General features: G+C 44.2%; 2 protein-coding genes across 15 annotated transcripts in view; both read right to left on the reverse strand.

The window, feature by feature from the left end:
• Positions 1-1,728, reverse strand: part of LOC146190928 (apoptotic protease-activating factor 1-like) — an 86,011-nt gene extending 84,283 nt beyond the window's left edge. For 3 of the 5 annotated variants that reach the window (XM_084601316.1, XM_084601319.1, XM_084601315.1), the window contains exon 1: positions 1,508-1,728. In XM_084601316.1, the coding sequence (XP_084457442.1) occupies positions 1,508-1,517 (10 nt within the window). In that variant the 5' untranslated portion in view covers positions 1,518-1,728. The other 2 variants (XM_084601317.1, XM_084601318.1) reach the window with 2 other exon arrangements.
• A 1,799-nt stretch (positions 1,729-3,527) lies between these two features.
• Positions 3,528-12,518, reverse strand: part of Stim (stromal interaction molecule) — a 35,053-nt gene continuing 26,062 nt past the window's right edge. For 3 of the 10 annotated variants that reach the window (XM_084601324.1, XM_084601323.1, XM_084601320.1), the window contains exons 11-14: positions 11,496-11,567; positions 10,714-10,926; positions 8,357-8,597; positions 3,528-7,039 (exon numbers count right to left, since the gene is read on the reverse strand). In XM_084601324.1, coding sequence (XP_084457450.1) covers positions 6,631-7,039; positions 8,357-8,597; positions 10,714-10,926; positions 11,496-11,567 — 935 coding nt within the window. In that variant the 3' untranslated portion in view covers positions 3,528-6,630. The remainder of the gene's footprint in view (positions 7,040-8,356; positions 8,598-10,713; positions 10,927-11,495; positions 11,568-12,518) is intronic. The other 7 variants (XM_084601328.1, XM_084601326.1, XM_084601325.1 and 4 more) reach the window with 5 other exon arrangements.

Here is a 12,518-nt window from a genome sequence, read left to right on the forward strand (position 1 = left end):
CACTTCAATGCACTTCCAGTGTTCCAAATCTCTTGATGATAAAAAGATATTTTTGTCCTATGCTCTCCAATAAGAAGCACCTCCATTAATGCTAAATCAGCGCCACATGGCTCAGATCCAGAGCCCCTGGACTCTACACGTTTGACAAAGGCTGTACTTACAATGATAAACTTGGCGAATCACAAATTAAAAATGTAGACAATGAATTAGCAAGAAAAAATGCTAAAGAAGAAAATGAAAAGAAACATAGCAGGTCACCGGAAAGCACAACTTTTAGACAGAATTATGAAGAGGCTATCATAAGCAGTATACCTAGTGTTAATGGCTCATGTATGAAGAAATATGAGTCACCTGGAATAGTGAAATAACAAATAATAGCATGAACTGTGACTAAAAGCTGATAAGGTGCTCTTCTCTTATCTATAGTTTCAGGGTCTTGCTAATGTCTGTTATCAGAGCAGTGTTACTTTCTCATCAACTCAGCCAGCGATGTATATCACTGAAATCTTTTTACATATAAAACCTTGTCACCATAAATTTTGATAAAACAAAAATATGGCGACTAATCAAGCTCGTAAAAAACGGTAGTTAATAGCCCAAAACCTTATGGAAGGCAGCTCTGACATTGACAACATGAGCCAAATGCAAACATTGCTGACTACCTACAAACAATATTTTTCATTGTGCAAGATATTAATGGAGTATATAACAGCAATCACAGCGCACCACACCGTAAAATAGAAGCGAATGGTCGCATTCTGCAGTACAGCCATACCTTGCGATATGTTACTCACGCTTGTTGTTCCTATGTCGCTAATATATAAGCATTCGCTTGGGTTTTTGTTTTGTTTTTCTGTACAATTTTAATCAGATAATATAGTGTCCGATAGCGTTATCTGCAGCGAGAATACCGGGCAGTAGAAATGCTATGCGAACATGTGCGGGTTTTCCAACTTCAAGCCAGAGTTTACTTCTCAGCAACAATTTTAGGCATGTAAATATAATTCGAAACAGACGTAGATTGGCGCCTGCTGGTCGACGCAGTATGACTAGGTGGGACATTAACATGTTCTAGTTCAGCTCACGTCAACGACGGTCAAATGCACACACATGACACACATACACAAACACGATCACGACTATTTACCCGGGTTAACGCGGCCAGAACGGTTCACGACTCCACGATGAACCCAGGTGAACCAGCCTTTGTTTGATAGCTACACAATGGACATTGCACTTACCAAAGCGCTCTGGTGAAAAGGGGTCAAGGACAGCCTTAAATAACCATGATTCACAAAAAGGCGCCACTCGCAAGAGTGAGGTACTACATAACTGAGTGTGCGACACACCCTGACTCCGTACACAGCGCTTATTGTTAATACTCTCAGTTAATCCCCCAGCCACTCGGCGAGCGGCTGTGGTCACTTTCACAAAGCGTTGCTTTCACACACACGCGTACGACCGCCGCTACGCAAGGCAACGGAAACAAGTCCGTCCGTTCACTCACAGATCGTCATAGATGGACCACCGCAGTGACAGGAATCGCAGAAGTTACATAAATTCGCATAATTTTGTCACTCAATCAAGCAAAGTCGCAGTACATGTCCCAACATGCATCCCATGCACCAGAACCAGCAGGTATCGATAAGCCCAGTCAACCCTGTCAACCGCGTCAACCACTACGAGCACGCGCTCTCCGCGCTGCAGCTGCAAATCGGTTGCACGGCCGCGGCTGCGCAGTGCGCACCACGGCCGTGCGCACGTATACAGTTATTGAAGGTAGCAACAGGTGTCGCCTATGTCGTATTTCCATTAATTTCTGTGTTCGCCGAATTAAAATGATTTCGCCTTCTCACCCACCTTCTGCTTGTGCCTAGAATGCGTTAGATCATCAGGAGCGTAAGGTGCTGAGCTAATTGGGTCGTAATGTACAGGTGGAACCTGCGAAAACAGACGCAGGACACGACAGAAGGTGCAAGTTTCCAGGTGTTGGACCGCGTAACATGAAAAGACATGCGGAGGAAAATTCAAAGTTGCCCGTGAGGGGGTAATAGTGGACTAGACAAAAACTGTGGGGAGTCTCTTAATTTTAAATGTCCTGACGTTTCGCAGCCGGCCCGGCTCCCAGGCGCATGGAGGAAGAAAAAAAAATTTCCTCCGTGCCCAGGCGGTTGCTGCCAAGCTTGGCACTGATAGTGAAAGTGAAAACCAGAAAATTCTAAGGAGGTTGTATAGAACTTGGTGCAACTACGTGCAACGAAGGAACGCGCCAGTAGCGCCGGCCTTACCGCTACTGCGCGAGCGTCAGCACGCATGCGCAGATCACCCCGAGAGCGACAGATGGCGCCACGTCCCTCGACCATATACTTTGGGAACGCCCCAAGTCTCTGGGCGCTAGGGACAACATTAAAAGTAGAGAAGCCTGGGGGAGCCTGTTGCGAAGCGACGTCCCCGCTGACCAGCAAAGAGCCGTCCGCCTGACGGCCGAGGCCGCGAATAACCAATGTATATTCGCCAGTCCTTAGTCGCGGAAGTTCCAGCCCCCGTTCCTCAGGCCTGCGTGCCAGGAGCGGGGAGTAGGGGGCCTCCTAAATCGGTGGAAAATAGTCTTAATCAATCACTCAATCAATCAGCGGATTCCGCACGCAGGGACGAATCAGAGCGTGCTATGCTGACGGCGCGCAGTAGCGGTAGACGGCCGCGGTAAGCGGTCGTGGCCGCCGCGCTTCATCGCGGAGGTCACGCAGCGGTAAACTGAAAGTCTCTAATGGAGGCTAGCCCATGCGCCGTCAGCCCCTTTTCCTATGTTACAGGAAATTCTGTCAAAATGTTTTCGACTAGAGCACTGCCCGGTTTAGGCCGTATTCCTTTACCAGCGTGTCTGCACAGACACCCAGAGCCCGAGAACCACGTGAAAATAATTGCACGCAAGCATAACAAAGAATTAATCATGGCGAGTAAAATGGAAGAATCAGTGTAAATGTTTTTAATGTAGTCAATTCAACGCGAGTCTTATAGTACTAAAAAATATAAAAAAAATGCAATTGAATACTGAAATACAATTTAAAAAATACATCAATAATGCAAACACGTATGTTAAAAAGTGGTGCTAAGTGTCTGCAGGAAAGTGTTCGAGTGAACTGAGAAAGCGCCAGCAACTTGAAAAGTTTTCATATTGCCACCTGGTGTTCTCAGGTGGCGCCTGAAAGAAAAAGACGAAGTGGGTTCGTGCTCTCGGCGGAACGCTGCTTGTTGACAAAAGCCTTGCCTGCCTTTTTCCTGAAGTGTAGACCACCGTGGTGTAGACCTCCTTTCTGTGGCAATATTCTTCGCAGCCATGGGTACCTTTATTATTTTGCAGCGAAACTCGGGAGATATGGTTGTGAGTGGCTAACATCTTGCAGCACTCGACATCTTCAGCACTTATTTAAGCTTTTTTTTCTTATTGTTTCGTAATCATGTGCAATGATAAATCTTAAGTTCCAGCGAGAGGCATTCAAAAACGGAATTGCATAAATAATGCAGCCTTGAAAAGACAAAGGAGTGACTTTATTTCGCAGCAGCACATCATTTACCCCATCAGTCATTTTGTATTCAGTGACAAAACAGTACACCATGTAAACGAAGCTAAAAGTTTACTTGGCTCCTTTACTCTCACCCTGTAATTGCTCTGAAGACGTGGCTACAACAGCCATTCCGAACAAGCTCTATGCTAGACAGAGTTCACACATAAAATTGAAGACTAAATTCTTTGCTTCACCTGTAAAGGAGCAACGTTATTCAGCAGGACCATGATTGGCATATCGGACATGTTCAGGTTAATCAATACATTTTTGTACAACACAATACTTATGCAGAAGCACCTGGCATATTGAAGAAGTGAAGATTGATCGGGTATTTGCTTTGATCAGGACCTGTTGCCAAGTATGAGCAGTAGGCTGTGCTTTGGGACCTGCAGACTTCAGAACCACCTAATAATTGCTTCTGAAATGGCCCAATGTCCAGCCTTAGAGTAGCTGTAGTAAAGGCACCCAATGCAAATTAATGTTATGCCAGTGCACTGTCCAAACAAGAAGCAAAAGCAGTGGTAGGCAGTAGCAAAATATTTGCAGCCTTCGCTTCACCTACTGAGGAAAGCTATTGCGATAAAGAAGACTGCTGCAAAGGACTGCATGTTAAGACACGCTTTACAAGGGTGTTAATTTAAGAATGTTACAAATCAACCCCAAAAACAAGATTCAAACAGAAATGCAGATGAGCAGATCTTGTCCATGCTCCGCTGCAAGACATGGTTGCGCAGCACTTACTTTGCCGCGTCGTGCAGTGAAGTTTCAAACACTTGCAGCTCTCTTCTAACTGCTGTGCCCTTAAGTGCTAAGGTCAAATAAATGCCAAAAGTCAGCAAAAAAAAGTGTGCTTATGGTCAGGTATTCTTTTCTTGATGCGTAAAGCACTTAAAAACTGCAGGACACATAGATGCACATCTGGCCAACGAAAGCAAAGGAAGAAAAATGCTACCCAGAAGCCCTCAGTTTGCTCGAAATGAGATGTAGGACAGTACTACTACAAATTGCCCTTCCCCAAGCAGCAACGAGCGCGCTTACGGTTCGGGATTACAATAACGGCAACATCCATCCTGTATTGCGTATGACACAAAGCTCCCAGCAAGAGATCCCTCAGCCGATATCACAGATTGTGAAGCAGTGCGTTCGGCACCACATCGAGTGCTCATTCTCCAAGTCTAAAGAACATCGTTCATTCAAATGGCTTGAAGCAAGGGACAGGGTGGAAGCGACACAGCCAACTCACTCACAGCACAGGTTACACACAAACAATACGAATCATGGCAGACCGAAACATTCAAAATCACAAAAATAAAACTCTCCCCACTAAAAAAAACAACAAAAAATCTAAACAGTGGAAGTGTACCAACATGTGGATACAACAAAGAACATGCTGCTTATCTTCATAGAGGACAAGACAATTCTTTTAGATATTGGGCAACTCACATACACTGGTCTCTCATTCCATTTAGTAAGCACTGATAGTGATGCTAATATTTATATTCAGTCATGCTGTTAGTACAAGAATGATGCAAGGTATGGCAAAGCTTGAGGCCTCCTAAGTCTAGTATTCCAGTTTTATATAAGTGGCTACTTTGGTAACAACCAAAGCATGTACAGATGCAATGTTAACATGCAATAACGCTGCTAAATCTTTAAGCAGTTAAACTTAATGCCAGAGCAACACTGTCTCAAAACTAACCTTGTTAAGCTGTTCAGACTAATATTACAGCCATTGGTGGCTAACTGATAACAACAGCTATCACAAATCCATGCATTCAGAAGACACCACAGAATCCATGCTGTAGCCTAACTGTACGTGTCATTTATTTTCGTGCCAGCATTCTAGCTCGAATACTTTCTTGTCGGCAGTGAATTGCCTTCCCCAGCAGATATTCCTAACAAGCTTGACTTCAAAAAAGTGGCCTACATATGGTGCACTTGGCTTAAAGAGTGGCAGAGAAGCCCTGATATCAACTTTAAACAAAAATTCAAGCAATGTCAGCAAGATAAGTACACACACAAAAAAAAAACAGCAAAATAATTCCTACATAAAAGGGTGTTTCGCAAGAAAATGCCATCAGAAAAATGCTTACAAATCAGAGCTTAAAAAAGGCTGCTCAAGAAAGAGCAACCAGTTAGCTAACTTATCTCAATGCAAAAGTGCCCAATAAAACAAAAACCTAAAACTAAGACCACCGAGTAAAGCCAATCCTAACAACTGAAAACACTTTGTCCGACTGACTGCACCGAGGCACCAAACATGTGCAAGGAAAAATAATCAAAACTCTAAAATGTGCATGCCAACGCCTTCAGATAATGGCATCTAGCACAAACCATACAGCTCCATAAGCCATATCAAAAAATATAAGTTAGAAAAATACAGTTCTTCACATGCCATTCGCATCTTTGTTGCCAAGGGACTGTCGCAAAAAAGTATATGTATATAGTATAATAGTCCGTGCTTTAAAAAAAATGCAGGATGTATAATATAACAAAGGAGTGTCTCTCGAAGCCATGAAAAGTAATAAAAAAAAAGAAGACGAGAGAAGGAATCAAAACATGGGGCACACACAGGGATGTCCGCAAGCACATAGAAACAAAGAACCATGGCTGACAATAAAAGAGGTCCAATGTACGACAGCTTTCATTCACCCCCACTGTGCCTAGCACAGAGCACATGTCTCTTGAAGCATGAAAAAGAATGAAACAAGGTACTTGTGAACTGCATTAAATGGTGCACAGTTGCAATTGCAGGGATCTCTCTCTCTCTCTCTCTCGAGCTCTTCGTGGCCTGCTTTCGAGTGAAACCACAACAAACCTGGGCGCAAACAAAGCCGCGCTGCCCTGCACAGAATTACAGGTGCAGACAGAAATAAAGGAAAATAACACGATACTGCACTGGACACTTTGTGCTCAGCAACATACTGACAACGTTGAGAAAAAAAAAAGATGCGTGGAAATGCGGGCAGACCATTGCTGACACTACACGCGGCAGCTAAGCTACCCACTGAGAGTGTGCCAAGATGGGAACACAAGGAATAGGGTCAGCTTGTTTCTCAAGCAGTCATGACGCTTTCGGCTTTTTCTTCTTGAGTGGCTGGAAGATGGAGGATGCCTTTGTCTTCTTCTTTTCCTTTAAGCTATCATCCTCTGCTGTTGAATTTGAGTCTGTCGAGTTTTCTTCATCCATGACGGCGGCAGCGCCAGAGAAGTTTCCCTTTAGTGCGGCCACCAGAATGTTGCCAGGTTTCTTGCGTCGCTCTATGGAAGACGCGGATGTGAGTGGTGGTCGTGGAAGAAGGAGGGGCTCAGAAGCGGTGGTGCTTTCCGAGGTGGTTGGCGAAGACGGCTCAGTCAGGACCATGAGCTCAGTAGAGGTCAGAATCCGGCGAGGTGGTGCGTCGTCTGCACTGGCGACCTTGCTCAACATCTGGCTGCTTTTGGGTCGCGTCAGCTGTGGCGGTTCTGATGGGCTGCCAAGAAAGACACAATTGGCAGTTGACCTGTAATACCAGTGTACTGCTGCATCACACAAGCAGCAAAGCTCGCTACAGCCGGTTTTTGGAGGTTCTCGTTTACAAACACAAGCAGGTTAGCACGACACTGAAGAAAGGAAGTGCACAATGGCGACTTGGCATACTGCAGTAAGGTCATTACTGCACACTTACCTGGGAGACACACCAATCTAGTAACTTTTCTGTTTTGAATACACAAATGGAAAAACCTAACTGTCCACATTTCCTGTCTCTTAATGTAATGATCACACTCCATACAGTAGGCAAGTATAGCTGAACACTTGACTTTATACATGAGACTTGTCCAATTCTAAGACCAAAATTTATTTGATTCCTACATGCACAGCACACTCTGCTGCTTTGAGAAACACTATAGCAGATGGCTCCAGGTAAACAAGACTATTTGGAGTTTCTGACATGCTCTTAAATGTGATAACATGGGCATTTTGGCATTTCAATATTGATGCAAATGAGAATGCAACCGAGACATTCATGATAATCTGCTACATCATAAGAGGGCACCAAATATACGAAGTTTAGTTAAGTTGAGTCATGGTTTCATGTAACTGAGCCCCGGGGGGAGGACTACAGCTCATGCAGGCATGCTTTAACAAAATTTTGCTACATATATACAGGTTATTTGCAATCAACTTTCCATTTTAATGGCACTCATGACAATATATGCGCCCTATGGATTGCTCGCTGCCTCACTCAGTGTTTTTTCCAGTTGCAACTTACCCAGTTTGTTACAGCTGATGCCAAGCCACTGAAACAAGGAAAAATTAGCAGAACGCTTCTCTTTAACATCGGTGCTAATTAAAACGGCATCAAACTTGGATCGAGATCATTAAAAAATTCCTTGGCATTGATGACTGTTGACTTTTTATATATATTCTTACACTTTTGGAATGAGAAAAAAAAAATGACCAAGATCAGAACCTTCTTTTCGTAGAAGTGCACTTTTTATTCACTCAAGCATGCATGAGCATTAACCCCTTAGCTTTCCAATTTTTTAATAAAGCCAAGGATCATCTCTGTTCCCAGCTGCCGTGCACAAAATGCATGAGAAGAGCGTTAGCCGATGATTTTTTTCCCACCACACAATCAAAGCAAATGATGCAAAATATAATGCCTTTGAACAAGTAAAATGGCCTAGCAAGTTCAGCCCATTACAAGCAGCTAAGGGGTTAAATACACTATGTTCACTTGGTGTTGAGGTTGAGCATACAATGAAAGATCCAGTTCCCAAGGAAATGCAGACAGCTGTGAAGTTACCTTCTAAACATCAGTGCTAACCTGCTGTCCCCGACCACGAACGACACGGCACCGGGGCTTGGGGTTCCCCCAGCCAGAGCCGTTGGCAGTGAGGAGTCCGTGAATTCTTCCGCATCATCATCAGTTTCGTGGGCCAACTTCTGGGAGGAGGTCCCATTGGACTTGGCGGCGCCTATGGGCAGTGTGCTAGGACGCTCAGGGCACCGCAAACTCAACAGCGATGCAACACTCGAGACTGAGCCTGCAAAGCAAGGACAGAAATGAGACAACGAAGGAGTGCTAAAGAGGCCCCAGAATATTGCTTCTCAAACCTATAAAACTTTCCCCATGGACAGTGCGCGGAATTGCCCATAATATTAAGAGGTTTGCATCGGCACACTTATCAGCAAGTGAGAACTGGCCCTCGGTGTCTATGAGGCTTTCCCTGTTCTCATCCCTACTGCACCAGAAGCGCCCAAGTGCCAGCATTGCAAGGCACTTCCTATGCCTAGTACAGAGGCATGCTGATGTTTTTACTTGTTTGCTCACATGCGTAAGCCAATTACTGCTAGCTTAGAGGTTGAACTCCTTGCAATTAATCTGCCCGTTTTTTTTTTTGTTTTTTTGTTTGTTTTTTTCCCAGTTGCAGCTGCACTTGCATCTGCCGCTCATGATGCCCAAGATGATGGCAGTAAAAACAACGTACAGGAGTCAACTCAAAGGCATGCATCTCAGTTGTAAGGAGGAAATGAAAAGTGAGTTTTTGAGCGGGACTGTAGTGTCTTCCAATTCACAAAGAGAAACTATGACTGGCTTAATGTTTTTTCTTTTTTAGCACATGCCCCGGTCTGGACGAGTCTTCAGCTGGAGTGAAGATTGCTGGAAAACGTATCAACAACCTTAGATATGCGGATGATACCACTTTAATGGCAGAAAGTGAAGTGGAACTCAAGAGACTTCTGATGCGCGTACAAGAAGAGTGAGAAGTATGGGCTTAAACTGAACATTAAAAAGACGAAGATCATGGCGTCTTGCCCTATCAAGTCCTGGAGCATCAATGGACAAGAAGTGGAAGCTGTGACAGATTTTCTGTTCTTGGGCGCCAAGATTACCTCGGAAGGAGACTGCAGCCATGAAATTAGGAGACGCCTGCTTCTGGGAAAGAGAGCAATGGTTAGCCTTGACCGCCTAGTAAAGAGCAGAGACATTAGTCTACCAACCAAGATCCGTATAACCCATGCTATGGTCTTTCCAGTTGTGATGTATGGATGCGAGAGTTGGACTGTGAAAAAGGTTGACCGCCGAAGAATTGACGCGTTTGAATTGTGGTGCTGGCGAAGACTCTTAAGAGTTCCTTGGACTGCCAGAAGATCAAATCAGTCGATATTGTCGACCATAAACCCTGACTGCCCATTGGAGGGTCAAATTCTAAAGTTAAAGCTCAGCTACTTTGGTCATCTGATGAGAAGAGAGGAGTCGCTGGAGAAAGATTTGATGTTGGGAAAGGTTGAGGGTCGCCGAAGAAGGGGTAGGCAGCGAACGCGATGGTTAGATGGCATTCTCGAGGCATTGCAGATGAAGCTATGTGATGTTAAGAAGATAGTGAGAGACCGGAAAGCGTGGCGTGACATGGTCCATAGGGTCACGAAGAGTCGGACACGACTGAACGCCTGAACTGAACTGAACTGACCTCGTGAGTGCGCAAGTTTATCAGGTTAAGCGTGCTTCTAAATTTCTTTAAGTAATAGAACCAACCACCCATAACTGCACCTGCATCCCGCATGTCTTACATTGCAAAATGGCTTATGCTAAGTTTATACGCCAATTTAGAACAAAAACCAGCCTAATTACCAGAGCAGGAAAAGACCTTACAAACAGCTAAGCATCACTTTTGCTATGTAATAAATTTCTCTTCAAAAATAACAGTACAGGGTTTCTCTAATCATGAGCCACGGAGAGCGCACAAAGTGCAATCGACTCACACTTTCATATTTCTAACAATTGCCTGCACATGCCCAATAGTTTGTTGTAGACACTATATAACAAGATGCTGTCTGCCTGGGCAAATAAAAGAGGAAGGTAAACGCGTCCAAGCCTTACAGAACCGGACTTCATTTTTTCAAAGCTTGATCACTTCTCTCTTCTTGGCCGTTTGTTCCAATTTTGAGGCCTTTAAAGCAGGAACACAATTCTGTTTGCAGGTGTGAGTACCATTTAATCCCCTTTCCCCTCCTCCGATTTAGCCATCCATGAGGCTGCCACAGCAATTAGACCTTCCATTCCAAAGCATTAAAAGATGGAAAGCAAGCAGCAGCAGGGGAAAAGGAAGAAAACCAGCAGGCAGTGATGAGGTTAGGGGAGTCAGAGGAGGCACTTACCATTGTGGCAGGCCTTGGAAGAGGGCGCACTGGCACTAGCAGTGGTGGCAGCAGCAGCAGCAGACTGAGCAAGGTTAGTGCTGCCAAGAGGCACGACGCGAAAAGGGGGAAAGCCTGCAGCCACGGCAGCGGCTCGCGTGCACTCGCCAATGTCGCAAGCCGGTGGCACAGAGGCGAGAAAGAGAGCGGCCGAATTGTGCACGAGTTGCTGCACTATTTGGGAGCCATAATTTTGAGAAAGGGGAGAGGGGGGAAGCGAGGAAGAGAAAAAGAGGCAATTAGAGCGCAGCTCACAGTACAGGATAAAAGGCATAAGGATGCAGAAGGGCGTACTTCTGCGAGCCACTTAGTGTGCCACATAAACAGGGATTGAGAGATGTTAGCAACAGCTCAAGATGCAAAGTAACAACAGAAGGGGGTGCGCTTAGTCAAAGAGACAGCGGCACTTTGAGGTGAGCATGGACAAAAAGAAAAGACAGCCTCAGAGTACCCAGTAAGCAAACATGTCAACTAAAATGTCACGGCCACATAAACAAAGCTGTTACTAACACATAGTGTGAAAGCTGAATAAGGGAACTGACTTGCCTATAACTAAAAGGCTTCAAGACCTTAACTTTCATACCCTTGGTCGATGAGTGCAGGTAACTCTTTCAGTCTAATCAAAGTGCTATTAATGGTATTTCAGAACATTTTGCAACTTTTAGATAAATCTCATGAGTACTTTCTGAACCCCACTTCAGCACAAAACTGTTGAAGCGTTCACACCACTGTCATCCACTCACCAGCGCTGATCCCATAGGGTGACTCTTCTTCGGCCAAAGTTCCTTCGCTGCCCGAACGGTTCATTTTCTTACCTGTAAGAAAGGCCAGCTCTCAGTGAGGCAGATTAAAAATGTCAGGAAAAGCATTTAAATTAGCTTCACATCAAGAGAAGCAGGTACAAGCAGCTCTTTGCCAACCCTGCAATGATGCAACCCTCCTACTGAAAATTTGCAAGAACCTAAATGTACTCCAAAATAAAACCTCAAATTGCTTGAAATTAGTCCCCTAAACAAGCATGCTGTTTTTAGATTTTTTTTTTTTTTTGTAGATAAAGGTTCTTATGTGTTATAATCTGTGCCTGTATCTCCAGCAGATTCCCGAGTATCATTACCACGACATAAGGTAATCAAACCCTGTTCCCATACATTATAAGTTTCAATTTCAATGTAAACTCTATAAAAAAAAATTGGGGTGCAGTGGTAAAGACATTTGCACACAGACACGAAAAAAGAGAAAGTATGTAGTAGGTGCTGTTACATGCACTGAAGGGCACTGCAGCCAATGCACTAATTGGCCCATAAAAGTGCACATCATTACACAGGGATTTTGCATACACTGTTTGCACCAGCACCGTAAACTGATGCACTGCCTTAACTACTAACGCAAGCCTGAGATGTGGAAGTAATGCCTACGGCCACTTGCCATTAGCACGTTAGGTGCCAATAGTGGTGTTACTAACGCATTAGCTATTCAATTAAAGAACATTCTGTTCTCTTGTGTTACCATTATCTTAATCTTTTAGTTTTCCTTTCTGTAATCACAAAAATGAGCTCAAACTGTGCAATGTCTACCTAACCTCTCAGATTATTGCCAATATACGAAAAGAAGTGCCATACTTTACAGTATATAGCCTACACCTGGTGTATAGTTCGCAGGAAATGTTTTGAGAAGAAAAATTTTCTTTTGCCAGGTTGTCTGTGATGGTAATGATGGTAAACTGCTATGGTTTGGTACATAAAACCTCTTTTTGAACTTTATGCTAT

This window comes from Amblyomma maculatum, chromosome 4, assembly GCF_055883805.1.
Source record: "Amblyomma maculatum isolate TAMU_Amacu chromosome 4, ASM5588380v1, whole genome shotgun sequence".
NCBI lineage: Eukaryota > Metazoa > Arthropoda > Arachnida > Ixodida > Ixodidae > Amblyomma > Amblyomma maculatum.